The sequence below is a fragment of the Neolamprologus brichardi genome, chromosome 2 (genome assembly GCF_056152115.1).
Source record: "Neolamprologus brichardi isolate AB-2024 chromosome 2, ASM5615211v1, whole genome shotgun sequence".
NCBI lineage: Eukaryota > Metazoa > Chordata > Actinopteri > Cichliformes > Cichlidae > Neolamprologus > Neolamprologus brichardi.
In genome coordinates this window covers 23,014,278-23,035,715 of record NC_142105.1, presented here as the reverse complement: position 1 = coordinate 23,035,715, position 21,438 = coordinate 23,014,278, and the positions used below count along the sequence as shown (strand labels likewise).

General features: G+C 39.8%; 1 protein-coding gene across 1 annotated transcript; it reads left to right on the top strand.

Moving 5' to 3' along the window:
• Positions 1 to 379: 379 nt before the first annotated feature.
• Positions 380 to 21,308, top strand: ergic1 (endoplasmic reticulum-golgi intermediate compartment 1). The gene is made up of 10 exons (XM_006781619.3): positions 380 to 516; positions 6,690 to 6,751; positions 12,088 to 12,160; positions 12,613 to 12,707; positions 15,512 to 15,636; positions 16,200 to 16,304; positions 16,409 to 16,469; positions 17,699 to 17,799; positions 18,527 to 18,649; positions 20,277 to 21,308. Exons 1-10 carry the CDS (start codon positions 497 to 499, stop codon positions 20,382 to 20,384), a joined length of 873 nt encoding a protein of 290 aa, XP_006781682.1. The 5' UTR covers positions 380 to 496; the 3' UTR covers positions 20,385 to 21,308.
• The last annotated feature ends 130 nt before the right edge of the window (positions 21,309 to 21,438 follow it).

Below are 21,438 nucleotides of genomic sequence, written 5' to 3'. Positions count from 1 at the left end.
ATATTAGAAAAGAAAGCAAAAAATAAGAGTAAAAGCATAACACATGGATAACACTGGATTAAATTTGAGTTTTGAGCAGTTTGTATTGCCCATTTTTGTCATAAAATTCATAATTCCTTTCCCTCTTAAAATTCACGTTACTAAATAAATAAATAAAACACTGTATAGTTTTCAGTCAATAAAATTATTTTTAAAAAATGTGATCGTATTGCACAAGTTCATCTTTTGTTAATCTTAATGTTAATTTTTAATTATTTCTTAATTTAAAAAACGTTTTCCCATTCATGTTTCGGTCCGTTATAATACGGCTGCATCACTCGGAGGAAGAAGAATCATAGTGAACAGGAAGTACATCTCAGCCAATCAGCTTCTGCAAAGCGTCCTAAGCTGACGTCAGCCCGGTACCCATGAACAACCGGTAGCGTTGAAGATAGTATGGTCTCCTGTTGTTTGTAGTTTTCTTCTTTTTAACACCCCTGTCCAACGTGCAAACATCATGACTTTCGATGTTAGGAGGTGAGTACGGGGGGCTTCCGGTTCTTTGTGGCGGGATATGAAGGGGAAAGTAGTGGTGGTGGTCTGCTGTCTGTGAGCTCTAGATGAAATAACAGTTGGCTCAGCATCACATGCTACTGAGGCAGCCAAAGTTATCACAATGATGTGTTGCGTTTGACATGAGCGAGCTGAGTTTAAAAAGAAAAAAAGAAACATTTTTTTATGCACGGGTTTTTCGTTAAGTCGCCGCAGTGATGCTCGGGGTTTTGTGTGGGTTTCTTTTTTTGCGCATGTGCAAATGTCCTCGACCAGCTTTGCAAGACGTGAGCCCGATTACAATCAGCACAGCGGCAGTCTAAACAGAGGTGATGTCCTGGGTTGGTTTGGTTTACAAAAGAAACTGTGTAGCACGTTCAGTACACAAACATCAAAACATTCAGTCATTAGCCACCAATAAACAGTGAAACCGGAACACAGCCATTGCAGAGCCATTCAAGCCATTGAACTGCAACTTAAACTTGTTTGCCACACCTTCTCTACAGGGCTGTTAACACCCTACCTATCAATAGAGTTCGGGCAGTTAGAATAAAAAACAGGATGTTTGCATTGTCCATTTGCATAATGCTCACTTCATCCTGTTTGCCAGTGCCAAGACAAATTTAGTAACAACACATTTTGAGCCAGCCTTTAGATTTTGAATGGAAATCTACCATATCCACAGTCACAACTGTTAAGTTCACAGAGATGAATCTTCACACATTTGAGTCTAAAATGGTATCTGATAAACTCAACTGCAGCGTGTTCTGGAAACCAATTAAACACATACAAAACGTATGTCTTCAGAGGCTCTGAATAAGTAATGTATTACTTTTGCAGTTATCCTGTTGCTCACCAGACCCAACAAAAGTCATTTTCTAACAGTATTTTAACAAAGCAGCTGCTATATTGGAGAAAAACATTTAGCAAAGTCAAAAACAAAATATCTTCTATGTATTTTATTTTGAGGGCAAATTAAGTTGTAAAGTGCTTGTACATTAATAATATTTATGTTTCCTGCCTGTGGATTGCAATGTTACATTTTGGGCTTAATCAAGTGCCTTTTAGTTGTTTGTCTGTTGGTTTCTTACCATCTAAATTAAAAAAAATTCTCAAAACACTATCTTTGACACACAAAATTAATGTAGCACAATATTTGAGTATGGACTGGTTCTAACCGAGCACTCAAAGTGCCTTTTATTGTAAATGGTAAATGGCCTGTATTTGTATAGCGCTTTACTTAGTCCCTATGGACCCCAAAGCGCTTTACACTACATTTAGTCATCCACCCATTCACACACTGGTGATGGTGATTGTAGCCACAGGTGCCTTGGGGCGCACTGACAGAGGCGAGGCTGCCGGACACTCTGACCACCACCAGTCTCTTGAGCCACGATCGCCCCTTACTACAAGCTTTAGTCACCCATTCACACAGTGCTTTGTTTTATGCCCTCTGGAGGAGTATGAGGTTCACTCCCTTGCCCAAGGACGTTTTCGCAACTTTACCATGACCTTCCGAATAGCAGATGATCCGCTCTGTCTCTTGTGCAGAGCTTGTGCAGTTAATCTTACCAGGGAGCCACATTTAGGGCCTAATTGTAACATTAATTCTTACTGGTAGCAGTTTATAAAGAGAGAAAGTTCATATTGAGCAGAATTGAGTTCGGCTTACTAGCGCAACAGTCACAGTTTCTCACATGGACCCTAGGAAAAATCAATTGGCCATCCCAGGTCCTGAGCCACAGAATGTTAACGCAGAAAAATCGGGCAGATTGATGAAAATGATCAACAGCACGGTCAAACTGGAAATCAGTGTCTGTCATCTTTTTCCAAAGATTACAGCTGTGTTGTGCTGACAGAATGATTTTACTACAGAAGAAAAAACACTCTTGATGAACTGTGTGTCACAAGAGGTTAGATTCTCATCGTTGGATGCTTTGCTTGATGCCTCGATCATACAAAACCCGCATTGCAACAGCTAGAAAAGGCTCGAGTAACTGTTTCGAGGTGTTGTCCTTTCAGAAATACTGCAGGGTTAGTCACCAGCGTGAGGGTGTGTAACACTTTTTGGCTACCATAGATTGCACCATCCACAAAAGTAGGATGTATTCCCAGAATGTGCATGTTATTTATTTCAAAGCGCACAACAAATAAGCTAAAGTGCGAAGCTGGTGTTTGTCTGCTTTTATGTTCATAAATCTAATGAGCAAAAATAATAAGGTGCTAATTTAAAATTTAAAACCTAATTGCATGTACACATTTTCATTTCTTTTAAAAAGAAGACACACAGAAATCCTTGCAGTAGCTGGACAGTTAGTAAGTTAGTCAGCTTTCCTCAAAGAGTTACTTGTGTATTTGTTAGTGACTATTTTAAGCTCTGGATTAATGTACAGTTGGTGTTCTAGGGGTTTTTTCCAGCAGCAGGATGGTGTACACATATACGGTCTTGTGTTCCCCTTCTAATATGTGGTAGTAAATTTCTGGGTTTGGTCTTTTCTAGAAATGCATATCTTTTTCAGCTGCTGTAGATTGACATTTCAACAGTAATAAAGTTCTTTCACAAATGCCAACTTCCAACAATGAGGATCATCTCATTCAGGATGACCGAACAGCGTCACTGAAGGAACGAGTGAATCACCGAAAGGCTTTTATGCCCAAGTTTAATGTCCTTTAGATTATGTCATTTATTGGCACAAGGACATTCTGTGTTAGCCAACCCGATGATCTGCTGTGTTTATTACATGGTCACTTTAGAGGCTTAATATGGATTCTCCCTGTTTTTTCAATAATTGCAGTAATGACTTTATTGTAACAGCAATTGGGTTACCTACGTAAAGAAAGAAGTATTGCTTATATTCTGTGGTGTAAGGTGTGAAAAGAAGAACCTTGATCGTCTGTAATGTGGGTTTACTCGGCTATACATGGAACAAACTACTGACTCACCATGAGTCATTTGCGAGATTCGGCTTATTTATTTAAGACCCTTGAAAAGTAGGCTTGTGCTTTCGTGTCATGGTGTTAACAGTTAGATGCTGGTACATCATGTCCTCCCTAATCGCATAACATCTGAGCAGTGAGATGTGACGGAAGGAGATGTGTTGACTGTAATTCAGGAAATTACGAATGTAAGTGGTACACCGAGATGTGAACCCTTGAACCTCATCATAAATATTCATGAAGTGTTCTGAGTAGAGATAGTTCGATAAAACCACAGTGTCGCACAGGCTAAAAATACATATACTGAAAGTTTATGTCAGTCTTTTTTTTTTTTTTTTTTTTTTTTTTTTACACTTCAGTAAGTGTATAGTCATGTTTTTCTTTAAAGTATATTTTCTTTCATTTTAAATAACTCCTAGATCTTTTAAATATTTTTTTAAATTGCTGACTTTAAAAGGTTTATAACTTCATAAACTGTACTTTATTATAATAAAGTTACTGACTACATTTTTAACTTTTTAACCAGTTACTTTAAAAGTCGAAAAGCCTGCAGCTCTGCTCTGCTCTGCTCTGGATTCCAGTCTTTATGTTCTCGGATTAGTTCTCCACACTCTGGACTCTCTACTCAGTTCAGCTACAGTTCCCCTGCTGCTCTGCACAGCAGGTGACCCACATGTTTCCATGTGTCCACAACCTGCTCTGTCACTACTCAATATTCCATCCAGTCAGCCGGCAGTAATTACTTCTGCTAGCCACTACGATGATAATAACAGACAGCTAGTGTAGCTAATTAATTATACTGCTTATGTTAACGTGTGTGACAACCAGGTTAACATTTATGCTAACTTTTTAATACTTGTTGAAATGTGAGCTTTACTAGTGTCTGAAGTTTCTCCTAAGCTGTTGTTTAGTGTAATGAACATATTAATTTTACTAATGAATTCATTAACCTTTGTCATCTCAGAGTGAAAACATTGTAGGACTGCTTTAAAATGTTACAATAAGTCTCTTTTAAAAACAAAAAACTGAAATAGTTTAGCTGTGAGGCAGTAAACACAACTCATTTTGGTTACTGTCAAGTGAAAGTTGTGTGTTGTGGCCTTGTCTATTTTTGTCCTTTTGTGGTATAATCTTACATCAGACCTTTATTTACCTACCCCTGGTTTGAAGTGCGGGACACTGTTTGTGAAACAGCGGTGTTATTCCAGTAGGATGACATGATCACAGTATGTTTTTACTTTAATGTCAAAGCAAAATGACGTATTTGAGTGAGGAAGCGTGTCTGCATGCAGCTCATTGCTTTTAACTAGTGAATAGTGTGGTTACATGGGTCACCTTTTAAAATCAAATGATGTGTAATTTGAAATACTTGAGCCAATATTGTATGTGGAGTCAGTGATAGTGATGTCATATTGTTCTTTTTTTTCAACATCTTCAACTGTTAAAAACAAAGTGTGTGTGTATATATATATAATCTCCACAGATACACATGTAGTTTTTATAAGGGGAATTTATAGCTTTTGTTTAAAGAAAAAAAAATCCTGTCCACGTAACCAATGCTATGGAAACTATCTCAGTTCTTATGAAAATACAAGAACTAATGTCATGCATTGTCAGGAGCACACAAGTAGTGATAAAACACTAGTTGTATGGAAATGCTAGCCAATCAGAAGCCTGACTTTAAAAAAAAAAAGACAGTAAAGGCTCACACATTTGACACTGAAAGACAACAAGGAGTATTTTAAAAGCTCAGTTTACATGTGTACAGAAGGCAAAAATGCATAGAAAAAGGTCAATTTTCTAAAATACACGTGCATGTAGCTGAACTGTTTCTCTAATTAAGCTGAAAAAAACTGTATTTGTATAAACAAGAATAATCCAAATATAGTCCAGATGAACTTCCTTTATGTAAAATGATCCTTTCCTGCCATAATGCTGAACTTGACAAACTGCACAACTCGCATATTCATAAAATGAGCTCAGTTGTTTTACGTTCTTATCAGTGGCTGAATACATATCTCGAACATCTCTGTTCCAAATAATACCACTATGACCACAATCTGCCTTCAGCCTTAGTCTACTCATACCATCTACACCGCAGAATGCGTAAATAATACTTGAATAAACTCCAAAGACGTGGAAAAGACTAGAACTTGACTAAGGCCTTCACATGGTGGGGATGTATATCATTTTGCTCCACCTGTCAGGTTGTTTTATGTGAGGAAAGGCAGTGCACATTATCTATCTACATTAGTATAGATGTATGCTGTGTATACCCTGATGTATACATATAGAGGAATGCTGAATGAGAGTTTTGGGATCTAGGAGTGCTTCACATTAAAACAAAGGCGTTAAAGCAGGAGGTTATGCAACACCGAGAGAAGAAACAGAGGTGGATTACAGGAAGCCCACCCTCATACTTCCTCCCCGGCCCTGCATTGCATTAGCTGTGATTATTTTTCTGGACGCTCTAAGTGGAAGAAATGTAGACAGATGTGATTGTTTTGGTAGGAGACGGCTAAAGAGAGTTGAGTGGGGAGATGAGAATATCGGGGTGTGGGAGGAGTTTGCACACTCAGCCAAAAGATTTTTCACTGCCCAAAAAGGACAAGCGCAAGAAGTCCAGAACCGAAATAGTTTTGGTGTTGAGTAGCAGATTTTTTTCTCCTTCCTTTTTCTAGCTCCCAAAATTGGCAAGAACAGTATTTCACAAGCAGAGTCGATTGTGTCAGGTGGAAATGATCTTCCCATCTCTTAAACGCTGATTTACGAGCAGTTTGAGAAAGGTATTTTTAGAAATATCCAAAATTGTTAAACTGAGGATTTTACCGAGCGTAAATCAGCAGTTCTTATATCCACTTACTGCCAAGAAGATGAAACCATATGATTTAAAGTTGTCGGTGAACTTGTGTTTATGTTTCTGTGTGTGTGCTTTTGTTGGCTTTGTGTGTGTGGAGTGTTAGACCTTTGTTGGGGTCAGTTCATAATTACAGAGCAGACATTCAAAGGAAGAGGTGTAACCCTGTAAAAGTGCGTGTGTGTGTTTGTATGTGTTGCGGTTGGCCGTCTGGATCTGTTATATATATATAATGGCGGACGTCCAAAGCTAACATTCCACCGTGCTTCTGTAATATCGCAAGGCATGATGGGTACAGAATGTGCAACGTTTTTCAGCACATAATATTTACATTTGCTATATATTTCTTTTTGTCTCTCCTCAGATTTGATATCTACAGGAAAGTGCCAAAGGATCTCACCCAGCCAACATACACAGGAGCTTTCAGTGAGTAGTCCTTCACTCACAGGCCAAACTTATGAGCATCTACTTTGAGGTTTTCATTTTTTTGTAATTTTTTGGGGGGGGATTTTGTTCCACATATGTGAAAGGAATTCCTGAATCTCGCTTCTATAAATGGAAGATGCAAAATGTGGCAAAATAAGATGTGAGACGTAATCACTTTTTCCAGTGAAAGTTAACTGTAAAAGGTCATCCTTCGTGACTGTACAGCTGCTTGCAGTAATTTGACATCAGCCAAAACACTCGTTCTGACTGCTCTGGCTGCTGGTAGCAAAATCTGCCTCTGCAGGACTTAGAGTGAGAATTAACACAAACCAAAGTGTAAAGGCGATAAACCATATTTCGAACAAATAAGATGGCATGTGTTAATGTTTGTGCCATAGATGCTTAGATTTGTGTGTGTGTGGGCTATCTTTGTGCTGATTAAGGCTACGTCTACACTAATGCGTTTTCGTTTTCTCTCCGTTTTGGCGTCCCATCCACACTGAGACGGCGTTTTGAAAACGCTCTCGAAAACGAATACATTTGAAGACGGTGCGTTTGCGTCGCAGTGTGGACAGTGAAAACGTAGACTTTCTAAAATGATGATGCATTTTAGTCATGTGATGCAGTCGTGTGACCAATTAAACAAAGATAGCGGAGGGCATTATACAGCAGTTGTTTTGTTTTCTCTCAATTTTCACAGCCCTATTAAAGATTAATATCAGTTTGTACCAAGGTTATTATCGTTAACGAAAACTAACAAAATAACGAAAACTAGAAGTGAAAAAACATTTTTGTTAACGGAAATAAAAATAAAAACAAGACTTTGCAAAAAAAGGAAAACTAACTAAAACTGTAATGAGTGTTCACAAAACTAACTAAAATTAACTGAATTTATAGCGAAAATGTGTTTAGTTTTCATTGATGTGTGTGTGTCATACGTTAGTCTAGTTTCCAGGTTTTTTTTTCTTGCTGTGTCTCATTAGGTGGCAAGCAGGTGGCAAGTACGTTAGTCGAGTCGTCTGTGTTGCTGCTCCGTCCCACGCAGAATCGTGTCAGCAAAAGTCGGGAGAAATCGCTACAGTCCAATTTCAGATTACTTTGAATATGATTGTGTTTTAGATAAAAGCAAGTGTCTTGTAATAGAATGAGACAAATTATGCGGTGCATTTCTAAAGGGAAAAAAATCCCACAAACCTTAAAGTGCACTTGAAAAGCTCGCACAAGAAGGCTAACCTAGCTTACCTTGAGAAGGTAAGGGAGCACGCCCAACCCCCATCCCCAGAAACAGAAGCTAGTCCCAGGCAAGGCAGTGTAATGCATCCCAAGAGAACTCCACAAAAAACATTAATCCAGTGCTTCCAACAGCGACCCAATGGCTGCTGGTTGGTCAATTCGCAGGAACATCACAAGCGAGAGGAAGCGTTGGTGAATATGTTTATTGAGCCTGGGATATCTACACAACTGTGTGAGTCAGTTGCCTTCAAAAAGTTTAGCAATTCACTTGAACCAAAATTACGAAGACCCGGTGCTGCAAGAGTTAAGTCTCATTGGGGCCAAGATATATCTTTTATAGTTGCCTGGTATCAATGGTTGTTCATCTGCCCTAATTTTTATTTATTTATTTATTTATTTTTTAATAACCCATAGGTTCCCTATAGGTGGGAATGTGAGTTGTCTGTCTCTGCGTGTTAGCCCTGTGACAGACTGGCGACCTTTCCAGGGTGCAGGGTATGGTAGCTGGAATAGCAACATACCCAAGGATAAGCAGAAGATAAAAATAAAAACTAAACTAAACTAGCAAACAAATGGTAAAAACGAATTAAAACTGATATAAAATTGAAAATCTGAAGTCAAAACTAAATAAAAATAAAAACTAATGAAAATTGCAAAACTATTAGCTTTTCTTCAAATTATTTAATTCTCACTCGCTCTTGCTGCTTTGTACTTTTGTGTTACTCGCAGCAACAACTCCACCTCATTGTCAGTCCATTTAAAAAATTTTCCTCAACCTTTTGCCGCAACGTTTCAAAGAGCCGGAAAGTAAATAAACGGCTGACAGAAATGAGGCAGGCCGAATCATCTTGCGCTTCACGCATGCGCAGGACTGGAACGTAAGCGTTTTCGGCCGTTTCAGCTTATTTCCATAGTAGAGTCAGTTCACTTTAGTATAAATGTCAGTGTTTAATTTCAGTGTAGCTTTTAGTAACTTTAGTATTAATATTTTAGTAGTTCAGAATAGGTGTTGCAAAATAAACACAGCACTTTTTGATTATAGTTGACACACAATTATAGACATCTCAAATGAAATAAAGGTATGCAACAAAGTAGAACTACAACATACTATTTTTGTTCACTATAATAAAAAGAACTTGCTCAACTTTAAATAAAAAAATGTAGAAACATGCTAATTGTTGAATATCAGCGCCGCTAAAAACTATTCTTTTAAGCTAAGCTATGTAAGCAGGGCTAACCTAGCATCATTTATCCTCTTGGCTAGCAAGCGAACAAATGGTAGAGTTCACCTGTTTAGTGATTCACTTTTCTAGCAATAGTTAATTGAAGTATATTAACAGGAACATTTGCTTGTCATGAATCAACCAGACTGAATCAACCAGAAATAAAAAAGTAACTTTCATCTATAGCTAGCCCATCTTTATGCTAATTACATTCTAGCTCTGGCATACAATACACCAGCTAGTTAAAACACACACACTTTAATCCAAAGTTTGTTTTTGGAGGCATAATGGACTTTGTATTTTTTTTTAACATAGAGTACTGTACAAAGCTCTGAATCCACCACACATTGCTTTATATTATGCATGGAGAGTTGGTGCAGTAATTCTAACGAGACACTCACTGTTGTACCTCTCTCCAAACGGTCGGGTGCGAGAAGTAGACTGAAAATATGTGAAAAATGTGCAGCCAATGTCCAGTGTAAAGCTTAGAAAGACCTTCAGAAAGCCTGAGGAACTATTGTTCTCTTACAATAAAGTCTGGCTCCTTGGAGTTAAAATACAAAGAAATTAACGGTGACTCGAGACTGTTGCACAGTACTTTATTTTGATTACTCTGATCTCTTTAAACCGCCTCATTCTTAACTCAAAATGACATTTGAGTCATAGCAGGGCTTCACAGTCTGTAACCTTCTTCTTCAGCTTGAACATAAAAAGTAAATAGAATCGGATGCCAGTCCCTGCTCTGGGAGGCAGATGTTTAGGAAAAAGATGACAAGTAATTGTGATTCAAGTACTTCCCTTTTGTCAGCACAGAGGTATGCCCTTATGTAAAAAGCAAACAGCTTGGAGCAGTACCTGTTTTAGCACATCTGGTATGACAAAAATGCTAATAATCATGCTGTCTCATAGTCACTGGCACCTCAGGAGTCATCAGTGGAAATCTGACTGTTTTTTCCTATCAGGTCATGAGTTTTCCTACTTGTCATCAATAAGTCATTGTGTAATCAGGGGCTATATTGATTGTTCACTGCTTGATAGAAGACAAGAGCTCTGATGACACATTTTTGGCAGCAGTCTTATTCATTAGTCAGCTGACAAAGACACATAGTAGGAAAACTGTCAACAAAACTCAGTGGATAAACTGAAGTGCCGTTTCAGTATTGGACCCTTTTAAGGCAGAGAAAAATAATTTTCTGTATGGACAGCAGAAAGAAGTTACTAAAGTTATACACTAACGTTTCCACCCAAGAGGAAATGGATATAAGTTTTTCCTGCACTCAGTTAACTCCCTTCCTGTCTCCATCCGCTGTCTAGGGATGACGTCACTGGTTAGATTGGGATATTAGAAACCTGTTAATGCTTCATCCACAGCAGGCCGAATAACATTCAGGCCACGGTGGCAAAAAAGAATCAGAGCCTGCCTTTTCACAAAAGGCCAAATATTTGACCCTCATCTGCTTTTGTTGCCCCAGGGCACATTCTGCAGGGCTCAGTTTACCCTAAACAAAAGCTCTGTTTGGCCACTGTGGTTTCTGGAACTGCTCATGTTTTGGATTTAATGTATCAGTCTCTTGTTTGTCAGATTTTTCTCTCTTAGTATTTGTGTGGGGTTTTTTTTGCCTGGGCTGGTGTGAAAAAAAAAAATCAAATTTGCCTGTGCTATGGTGGGGAAAGATGAGCCTTAGAAAGAACAAAGATGTTACAAAAAAGCCACATCTGATTGCATAAATAGGGCTAGTTTCAAATGTCAGTGACTGATTCATGGTGTTACTGTAGCCGATTCCTTTGTGTCACAGTCCAAAGAATGTCCGAGCTGTCCGGATAAGCTGGAGCGTAAATAGAAGACAGTCATGTCATGTCTTTGTAAATCATTTCGGGGTGTCAGTATTTCTATTGTGAGACTATTTAAAATCACTCATCTTTAGTAATCATCGTCCTATATTGCATCCTTTGAAGGCAGGGAAAACTTACTGTACAAGTTTTTTAATGAACCTGAATTCGTAATCTATGTGTCACAGTGACACTCCCTTGTTTGTTAGTTAAATATTACCTTATGTAAAGCTTCCTCTAGCCGCAGGTCCGCCTGTGACGCCCTGCTAAACCACAAGGTCACATGACTGTGCAAACCTAGGAGACAGTTGCCACGTAAACATGCCTCACCTGCTGAGCGAGAGCTTTCTGACCGAGGCTCTCACCATACCAGATAGACCACAGTTGCGCAGACACAGATCAGTTCCTTCCATATTTATCTTAGTAAACACATGGCCACTCTTTTATTTGACTCTTCGGCTGATTAGTTTGGCACATGGAGGGAAGCGGACGACCTGGCTGCTTCTCCTCTAGTGTGTTTTTAAGCTTAGGCTTTATGTCGGCACAAAGACACTGAACAGTTAAAGTTAATTTTTTCTACTTTGGTTTCTGCTCAGCCTCCTTTGTGGAAGCCACTTTTGGTCTGGGTGACTGTCAGTGTGTGAGTTTAAGGAAGCCTAAAATGTTGTTTGTAGGGCTTACTAAGGCGTAGCATGAGATCACCTCTCTCAAAGAAGAAATGCTGTAATGGCCGCCTGCTGTGCTGGTATTTAATGTGTAATTACTGTAGGAGGTTCTTTAAAAGAAAGAAAAAACAACATAATGGCAGGGCTAACACTGTCAGTAAAACTGCTATTTAGGGATTTATTTTTTTAGCTGCTGTGATTTCATTAATACCAATAGCATACGTCAGCCGTTCCTTAAGACCCAGTCAGTCCAGATCATTTGACTTGCATCATTCTGTGTAAAGCTTGTGTAACTTCCATGTGAAAGAAGTGATATATGAGACATCACCAGTGACCTAGGTTTGAACAGTGTCTTCATTCTGACTTTCTTCCTCTTTGCCCACAGTTTCCATCCTCTGCTGTGTCTTCATACTCTTCCTCTTCCTGTCTGAGCTGACGGGATTCATAGCCACTGAAATGTAGGTACTGCCGCTCGTCTGTAATATCCTCCGGCTGAAACGCACAGTTCCCTGGTTACCACGCAGGCACAAACAGGGACTTAATTATGAATGTCAATGCCCTCATTATGATGTATTCTGCCCAGCCAGTGTTGTAACCAATGAATGGAGTCAAATTTGTGACAGGAAATTGTCTTTGTGCATGCGTCAGCCTCTTGGCAATGTGTAATAAGCGATGACTTGGTAAGGGTGTGACAGAAAGGAAATTACACCGGCAGAGATACACAAATGCTCTCTCCTTGCAATTTGGCAGAAGATGAGTCCCCTACTATTAAAGTGGCGCACAATAGCATGACGTCAAGGGAGAAAAGTGTCTTTTTCTAATGAAAATACCACATTTCTTTAAATTAAAAGTTGATTTTCTGTTCTAACCATCTCTAACCTTTTTTTTTTCTTTTCTCCATCCATTGCAGTGTAAATGAACTGTATGTGGATGATCCCGATAAAGACAGTGGTGGGAAGATAGAAGTGAGTTTAAACATCAGTTTGCCAAACTTACACTGTGATTGTGAGTATATACATATATACAAATATCTATTTCTTTGCATTACATCTTCTGTTTCTGTATTTTTTCTTCCGCACTTTGTAAGGCCTCTTTTAACAGTTTGTTTTCCCCTTTATCTGACTCATGCTTACCGTGTGCCCTGTCATTTAACATGTCATATTAGCAAAGGATAAACTATCCCTTAGATAAAGAAACAGACTCTCAAAACTATTGTGATGTGCAAATGTCTTGAGCAAGCCCTCAGTTCTTTATTAGTTCATATGATTTTTTTTTTTAAAACCACTTAGCGCTGACCTATGAATCATTCAAGTATAGAAAAGGCACAACTTAACAATTCAAGGGACAAATCAGGTATTTTGTGTCCACGCATAACAGAAACTTAAATTTTTAACTTTAAAAATAGCGGTTAATCAGCATCAAAGACCTGACACAGGATGCGTCTGGACCTTCAGTTGATCCATTTACTCTACACTGAAACTTCAATGGGCTCGGTGAAAGGGTGTGCTCTCAGGAAGCCATTATTAATGATAAGAAAGAGGGAGAAAAGCCTGAGGTATACCAAATTACACAAGAATTGGACTGAAAATCAATGGCAACGAGTCTTATAGAGTGATGAATCCAAATTTGAATTATTTTGAGGATATTGTGAAAATTGATGGAATTATAAATGCAGAAAAGTCTCCTAAGATTTTGATTTACTATACAGTATCATCTGGAAAGTGTTGACTGGCAACAGCTTTATATTTCAGCATGTCAGTAATCCCAAACACACTGTCGGTGCAGTAAAGGTGTAGGTGGATAGAAAAAAACACAACGAAACAGCTTCAGTCAAGGATTGCCCACCACAGAGCCTGGACGTCAGCATTTTTGAAGCAGCGTGGGATCATTTTGACAGAGACCAGAACAAAAGGTAGAAGCATCCAAAAAAGAGAACAATTAGACGATCTGTCTAAGAGAGTTCAGGCTGTGTAAATGAATGGGGGCCTTACTAAATATTGACTTCCCACCTCATTAGAACTGTTTTTGCCATATAATACTGTATTTCCATATATGTTTCAGTAACCTGCTGCATTTATTTTCCATTTTCCTAGCAAAATGTAAAGAAATGAGGCATGCTTTAGAACATTTCACAATACTGCATTGGCAGTTTTGGTCTGGCATGCTCGTAGATAAGACGAGAGCATCCTCTGCCATGTATCTCCTGTTGAATTTCGTGCTGCCACACAGCTGTGATCTGTGTTTCACATTAAGTCGCCTCTACTGGCTCGTACCCTGCGCTCAGATGTCTGTGGAACGTGCGGTTGAAGGGTGCCAGGTCACTTTTGTGCTCCTCATGCCTTCCCCCAGCCCCTCCTCTAAAACTATGCCAAATGACAAATCACTTGCGCAAATACACCGGCAGGTCTCGGGACAGCGCAGAAAACTCACACATCGATTCAGCTCGGGCGATATCCAAAAATGGAAAAGCTTATAACTTGCTTGTGTGAAAATTAAGTCCAGATTTGTGCGATAGAGGCTTTGGCACGCAGACACACAGCTGCTGGCCATGTGTTCAGACGAGCTCACTCACTCATGGCATTCCTAAACAAAGGCCGTCCCCCTGCTCTTGATGATTGTATGTATAGGTCGTTTTGTTTAATTGCAAAATTGAAGCCCTTTCCCTTCCCCCTCAAGTTTGGGTCCCATTTAAATACCAGCTCAAACACGTCGGTTTGACCACACAGTGCAGCTGCACGTAATGAGCAGAAATGTTCCTCTCCTCACGAGTTAATATTCTACACAAGTGAATTTTCCAAAGAGGTTGTCATCCGCTGCAAATTTACTTCAAGGAAGAGGCTCTTTCATCATGGAAAACCTGACATTTCCATCCCCTGGTTTTAGCGTTTATCTGCTCTGCTGCTCCAGAGTTAAACATCATCTCTCTTCGGTGACCTTTACCGGTTGCCCCGCCTTGATTTGTGACTTCATGGAAAAGCACATCCGTGTGTAAATAACCTTATACTAACCTCCACTTTCTATCAACCTGCTTCCAGTCCGAAATGTCTTAAAAAGGAGAAACAACCATCTTTCACTGGCGCATACACACACACACACACACACACACACACACACACACGTCACTTATATTTATGCACTGTATTTTGAGATCTGGATAGAGTTGGAGAGGGGGGAGAATCCCGTCTTGAATGTCAAAGGTCAGACAGACGGCATGTGGAAGTTTTTAGCACAGATCAAGCAGACATCCCTCTCTCTCTCTGTGCACTCGTGGGTGACATAAAATGCAGGCAGGCTCTGAAAATAGGCCACTGCCAATGTGTGCCACCGCAGCCTAAAAGAAAGGGGTGAAGTCTAGATGGAAAAACACCGACACGGGGAGACGGGGGTGATTGGGTATCGTAAATGGTCTGATTGTGTGTTTACTCTGTGGGTCACTTTGTGCAGTAATAATCAGATATTCTCTTTTTCTTTTTGAATAAAAAGTGCTTGTTTGGTTTTTCAAAATAAAATGAATAAAACAGCAACAACAAACAGCTGCTCATATTTAACCAGAAGGTGGTGATGCTCCCAGATTTTTGCTGAAACTCATCAATAAAATAGGCAAATATTTGTCGTAGAGTTAAAAAAAATCACTTGAGTTCGTCATTGTTTTCCGGATATCTTAGAGATTAAAGTAATCACTAAAACAAATAAGTCCCACAAAAACTGTCAATGTTTTTTTTTTGTTGATTCCTTTCTGTTGTTTAACGAAACGATTTATTGGCCGATCGTCTTGGCACTCGTCTGAGTTTGTGTTTCTTTGCTTTCAGTGGTGGGTTTGGACATCCAAGATGAGATGGGACGCCACGAGGTCGGTCACATAGAGAACTCCATGAAGATTCCCCTCAACCAGGGTGATGGTTGCCGCTTTGAGGGAGAGTTCAGCATCAACAAAGTAAGACCTCATCTGAGAGTGCGAGAAGCCTAATCCATACATGCTGTGTGAATCACTTATACTACTGCTTCCCTCCAGGAAATTGCTATTCTGTGCCCAGTAACACTGTGATGGACTGGGTCGGGCTGATATTTGTATTTTACTGACAAGCAAGCTTGGATTGAATGTCAGCTTGTATATTTGAGTTGGACTCGAGTTAAAAATGGAGATTGCCCCCACCAACCTCTTGGGTCTAAATTGAGTTATGCTAAATTGAGGGTGCGCTTGGATTTAGTTACACCTATCCGTATAATCTAGGCTCCATGAAGCTGTGTTTGTCTCACGTCTGCATCTTGTGCGTCAGTCTTTCCACTGCATTTACAGTGATTAACCCTGCAGTTGAACAATTGACACTCGTGCTTGGGGGAGTAGTTGGAAATATGTAAAACACGCGCGGTTGGGAGGCAAGGAACATTTAGTTTCCAACCAAATGCATTCAGGCTCCCTCATTAGCTAACTAAATGTCTTGCAGGTGCTTGTGGTGTTAGGCACAAACCCACCTCAATGTGTTTATTTGTGTTCAGGTACCGGGAAACTTCCACGTGTCGACACATAGTGCCACAGCACAGCCTCAAAGCCCTGACATGACCCACACCATCCACAAGCTTGCCTTTGGAGAAAAGCTCCAGGTGGGACACATTTTTTTTTATTATTATTTTTTTAGATGGAGAAAGTGGAGAAGAATATCTGCAATAATTATTAATAATAATTTTCTCTCTTCATTGTCACACAGGTACAGAAAGTCCAAGGAGCCTTTAATGCTTTAGGAGGGGCAGACAAGATGTCATCTAATCGTATGTATCTAGACAGCAAATGTAATAATTATGACCAACTTATGACAGTGCTTACGTACACCATATTGCCAGAAGTATTCCCTTGTCTGCCTTCACACACATATGAGGTTGAGTGTCATCATATTCTTAATCCATCGGGTTTTATATGCTGCCCCACCGTTTACAGCTTTAAATCTTCTGGGAAGTTTCCACGAAGTTTAGAAGTGTGTTTATGGGAGTTTTTGACCAGAAGCACATTTGTGAGGTCAGACACGGATGTTGGACAAGAAGGCCTGGCGCACAGTCTCCGCTCTTAATTCATCCTGTTCTGTTAGATTGAGTTCAGGACTCTGTGCAGGCCATCAAACTTGCTCATCCATGTCTTTATGGACCTTGTTTTGCACACTGGTACGCAGTCTTATTGGAACAGGAAGGGGCCCTTAGTTCTTAATAGAACTTAAGGGGCTGAGCCCAACTACTGAAAAACAACCCAGAGCCATAATCCCCTCTTCATCAGACTTTACGCTTGGCACGGTGCTGTCAGACAAGTACTGTTCTCCTGGCAACCACCAAACCCAGACTCGTCCATCAGATTGCCAGAGTCGTCACTCCAGAAAACAAGTCTTCACTGCTCTAGAGTCCAGTGGTGACGTGCTTTACATTACTGCATCCAATGCTTTGCATTGAGCTTGGTGATGTAAGACTTTCATGTGGTTTCTTTGCCATGCAAACCCATTCTATGAAGCTCCCTACACACTGCTGTTGAGCTAATCTGAAGTCCACATGAAGTTTGGGGGTTTGTAGCGATTGACTCTGCAGAAAGTTGGCGACCTTACAAGGCGCTTCATGGCTGATTGCTTATGACTTCCGCTTTGTTATAATACCACTAACAGCCGACTCTGGACTATTTAGTAGTGAGGGAATTTCACGACTGGACTTATTGCAAAGGCAACATCCTATCAAGGTACCACACTTGAATTCACTGAGCGACCGATTTTTAAAAATATGTTTGTAGAACATTAAAGGTGATTGATTTTATACACCTATGACTGTGGGAGTGATTGGAACACCTGAATTCAATGGTTGGTAGGTGAGTGAATACCTTTGGCAATGTAGCGCAGGATGATGTAATGTCACAAGACACTCACTGGACAGAACTACATGGGAACTTGTTTTACAAAGACAGCATTCATCTTGAATACTGAAGATGCTTTGTTTGTCTTATTTAATTAATGTTATGTCTCTTGCAGCTCTTGCTTCACATGACTACATATTGAAGATTGTACCAACAGTGTATGAAGACCTCTCAGGCAGACAGAGGTTCTCTTATCAGTACACAGTAGCCAATAAGGTACCGCATCTCTGCACTTATTAGCTGATGACCTTTTCTCATCATAGAGGCAACGCGTCCATGTCAGCATACAGCCGGAGCACGTATAGCTCGTGTTAACATTGCACTCATCTGAAAGTGAAAGCTCAATCCTAGTGACTGGAAAAACTCTCAAGATGTCAACAAACCATAAAGGAAAAAAAGAAAAAACACTTCCTAGAACTGTGTAGGAAGACAGCTGGGAGTGGAGTGTGGAATAATAACACTGCAGGTCAGCTGTGAAGAAGGGACAATAAGGGCCTGAGCAAAATATTTCCAAAACCTAATTTCCAAAGCATAAATAGTGGTCCAGCTGAGGCCCGCATCCGAGCTTGGACTGCGACATTCTTCTGCGTTGTGTTAAATGTGTTTAATGTGGTCAACATTATTGTGTCGGGCAGTTACTGCAGCGCTGATTTTGGAGAAATGGAGTTATATCCACCGCCTGATAACCTTGTCAGCTCGTAACAATAATTCAGTTTACATTGTAGCCTCCTCGAGATTGCTTCATTGGAATAATATTCAGCTGAGATTCATATTTAATGAATCATTTATGACTGTGGAGTGACTTATTCTGAAACTGATTCTGTAGTGACTCACAAACACCACTGCCACTGCTGTAGATGAGAATATGTGCTGATTTATTTTATAAACGTAATGGGATTAAGTTCCTCACTTGTAATCTTTTTTTTTTTTCCCCCACACACAGGAATATGTTGCTTACAGCCACACGGGAAGAATTATCCCAGCGATCTGGTTCAGGTACGATCTCAGTCCGATCACAGTGAAGTACACGGAGCGGAGACAGCCCCTCTACCGCTTCATCACAACAGTGAGTAAACACAAAGCCGCTTTTATTTGAATTACAGGTCTTTCAAGTTCAAGTCCAAAGATCAACTTTTTACTATCCTGTGCAAAAGTCTTGAACCACGCCTTATTTCATTATATTTTGCTTTTGATGAGCCAGATATTCTTGAATTGTTTTTAAAGGGCTTAAGTAATCATTTTCCAGCTTTTCTGAAAGTCTTTCACAGTTTTTCTCTGGACTTTGGCTGCTTTTTCACTCATTTTCAGTCGTGTACGTGACCTTGTCTGTTTGTTTGTTATGCCACCTATGAATCATTCAAGGATAGAAAAGGCACCTGACCCAGTGAATGAACTAGTGTTGTGTTTACACATAACATACAACTCGGCAAATAACACATTTTAGATCGTATCTTTAGGCACTTTGTTTTTATCACAAAAGCTCCTTTATTCCAGTTTCTTTAGTTAAGTCTATGAAAAATGCCAAAGATAACAGTTTGGTGGGCATAAAATAGGATTTGTGCAACAACAAAGTGATTCCCAAAGAGCTGGAGACTTAAAAAAATGAGAAAACTGTAGAAATAGATGACAACAGAAGACGTGTCAGGCTTCTGAAAGGCATGTTCTGAAGAAAGTGACCTGAGAGATACATCTGGCCCTTCAGTTGATTCATCTGCTGTTCGCTAAAGTTAAATTAAAATTTGACATCAGTGTAAGGGTAGCGGTCAGGAAGCCGTTCTTAAGGAAAGGAAATGAGGAGAAAAAGCTGAGGTATGGCGAATTACACAGAACATCGACTGAAAATTATTTTTAGGTCAGGGGAGTGGTACAATAGTGTCGACAGCCCTCTGTAAAACACGGTGGAGGTACTGCCATGGTCTGGGTCTACATTTCAGCCAGTTTTGTTGTAGATCACAAAAAGCAACAGCTTTATGGTTCATTGATCCTAAACAGAAAACATATACGTGGAGAGAAGTCCTGCACTTCCCTTCAGTTATGTTTAGCATTCATGCATTTTAGCTAAATATCTCAGCTTTGTGATTGAACATCCTCACTGCCCAGTAACAGATAGAAAATAAGCCGTTCAAATGTTTGCTAACATGGTTAAGAATAAAGCTGCTGGGTTGATCTCTGATCAAAGCCTGGCTAGCCATTCCCTCCTTTTTCTAGTTTTTGTGCTAACCAAAGTCTAACCATCTTCTGAATGAAGCTTTCGTGTTGTTGGTATGAAACTTAATGACCATTTCCTAACTTGCTGAACTCCCTTTGTCATCGGTGGAATTTTGGCGTAGCCTGTAGCACCTCATCAGAAAGTTTCCTGTTGACTGATAATGCGGTCAGGCTTGAGTTGGCAGCCTGCCTGATGAGCTACGCCATTATTCGTCTTGTGTGTTGTTTAGGTTTATCATGACTTAAGGCATGGGTAGGAGATGACTGTGTTTTTAATGTGATCATGAGTCACGGCTCAAGATTGTGAGTCAGCCTACAGCAGGGCTTTTTGTTGGATTCCAATAAATTCCGTGGCGTTGGCGCAGAGCATTGTTTTGATAAATAGGATTAGGCCCAGCTGATATTGAGACTTAAGAAGAAGACATCAAAGCTCAAATATGAAGCCTGACAGGATTGTTTTTTTCATTTTCTTTCTTTTTTTGTAGATTTGTGCCATCGTCGGGGGGACGTTCACAGTCGCGGGGATCATCGACTCCTGTATTTTCACTGCTTCTGAGGCCTGGAAGAAGATACAGATTGGCAAAATGTCATGATGACCGCTTCCCACCCCTCCTCACATCTTATTTATAAGTGCAAAGTTGCTAGCCTGTTAGCTAAATCCAGCCCGAAACGACCTCCTTCAGGAGATTGTATCACCTTGTCCATATAAGAGTCTCGGGCACTTGATTTAACTACCAGGCTGCAGGGATGCGTCTGTTTTATTAAAGATCCTCTCGGGCTCCTTCTGCTCCAGTGACGTGAGAATGCTGACTATCACATGTCGGCTTCCTCCGTCTTCAGTGTCAGGAGGGGAAAGGAGAGGAGATGATATCTTTTGTTACAGAGTGTGCCAGGGATTCATCCTGTATTTTTTTTTTTTTTTTTTTAAAGGTTACAGCTGATATTTTTAGAAAGACACGAAAGAATAATAATAGACATCCACATATATTAAATCAAAGGAACATTTTTAAATCATGGGTATAGGAAATTATATAATTCAGGGAGTAAATGGGATCAAAACAGGATCATCTCAGCCAGATGTGTTGTAAATTAGGAGACCAATTTAGATTTTTGGTCCTTGTGTGAAGGAAGTATTGTCAGGGTTCATAAAACGTGCATAGGACGGGGTGAAATCTAAAGCGTAGTGTGTACAAATAGCATTTTGTGTCATGCAGCGTGGTCTGTCGTTTTTATCTCCAGTATTCCACCTGTGTGCCTTTTGGCTTACTGTTAAACCGTACAGGATCATCACCAGCTCTTAGTGCCACTGAAAGCTTTTCAGTTTCTCCTGCTTGTTTCAGTATCGATGCAGCATTTATCATTGTTACTTTACAGTCTCTAGTTTCCACTTTATTTCTACTCCGTCTCAGTGATGGCAAAAATATAGTGAATGTCTGTGTTTGTTTGTTTTTTTTCTATTCTCTTTTCTCTAAAAATGAATTTTAGTGTGGTTTCAATAAAGGTTTGTTTTTAAAAGGGAAAAACCTGTTCATCAGGGCCTCTGCTTCCTTTTATTCTGTTGTCATTACAAGCTGAGTTAAAAGCACCTTAAAACCTGTTTTTCTACTCTGAGTACCATCCTTTTCTCTTTAACGCTTAAATTACTGT

Excerpts from the sequence above, each read along its gene's own strand:
- ergic1 (XM_006781619.3), top strand. The coding sequence starts at position 497 with ATGACTTTCGATGTTAGGAG. Across the intron at positions 6,752-12,087 it reads AACATACACAGGAGCTTTCA|TTTCCATCCTCTGCTGTGTC; the intron begins GTGAGTAGTCCT and ends CTTTGCCCACAG. Across the intron at positions 17,800-18,526 it reads AGTACACAGTAGCCAATAAG|GAATATGTTGCTTACAGCCA; the intron begins GTACCGCATCTC and ends CCCCACACACAG.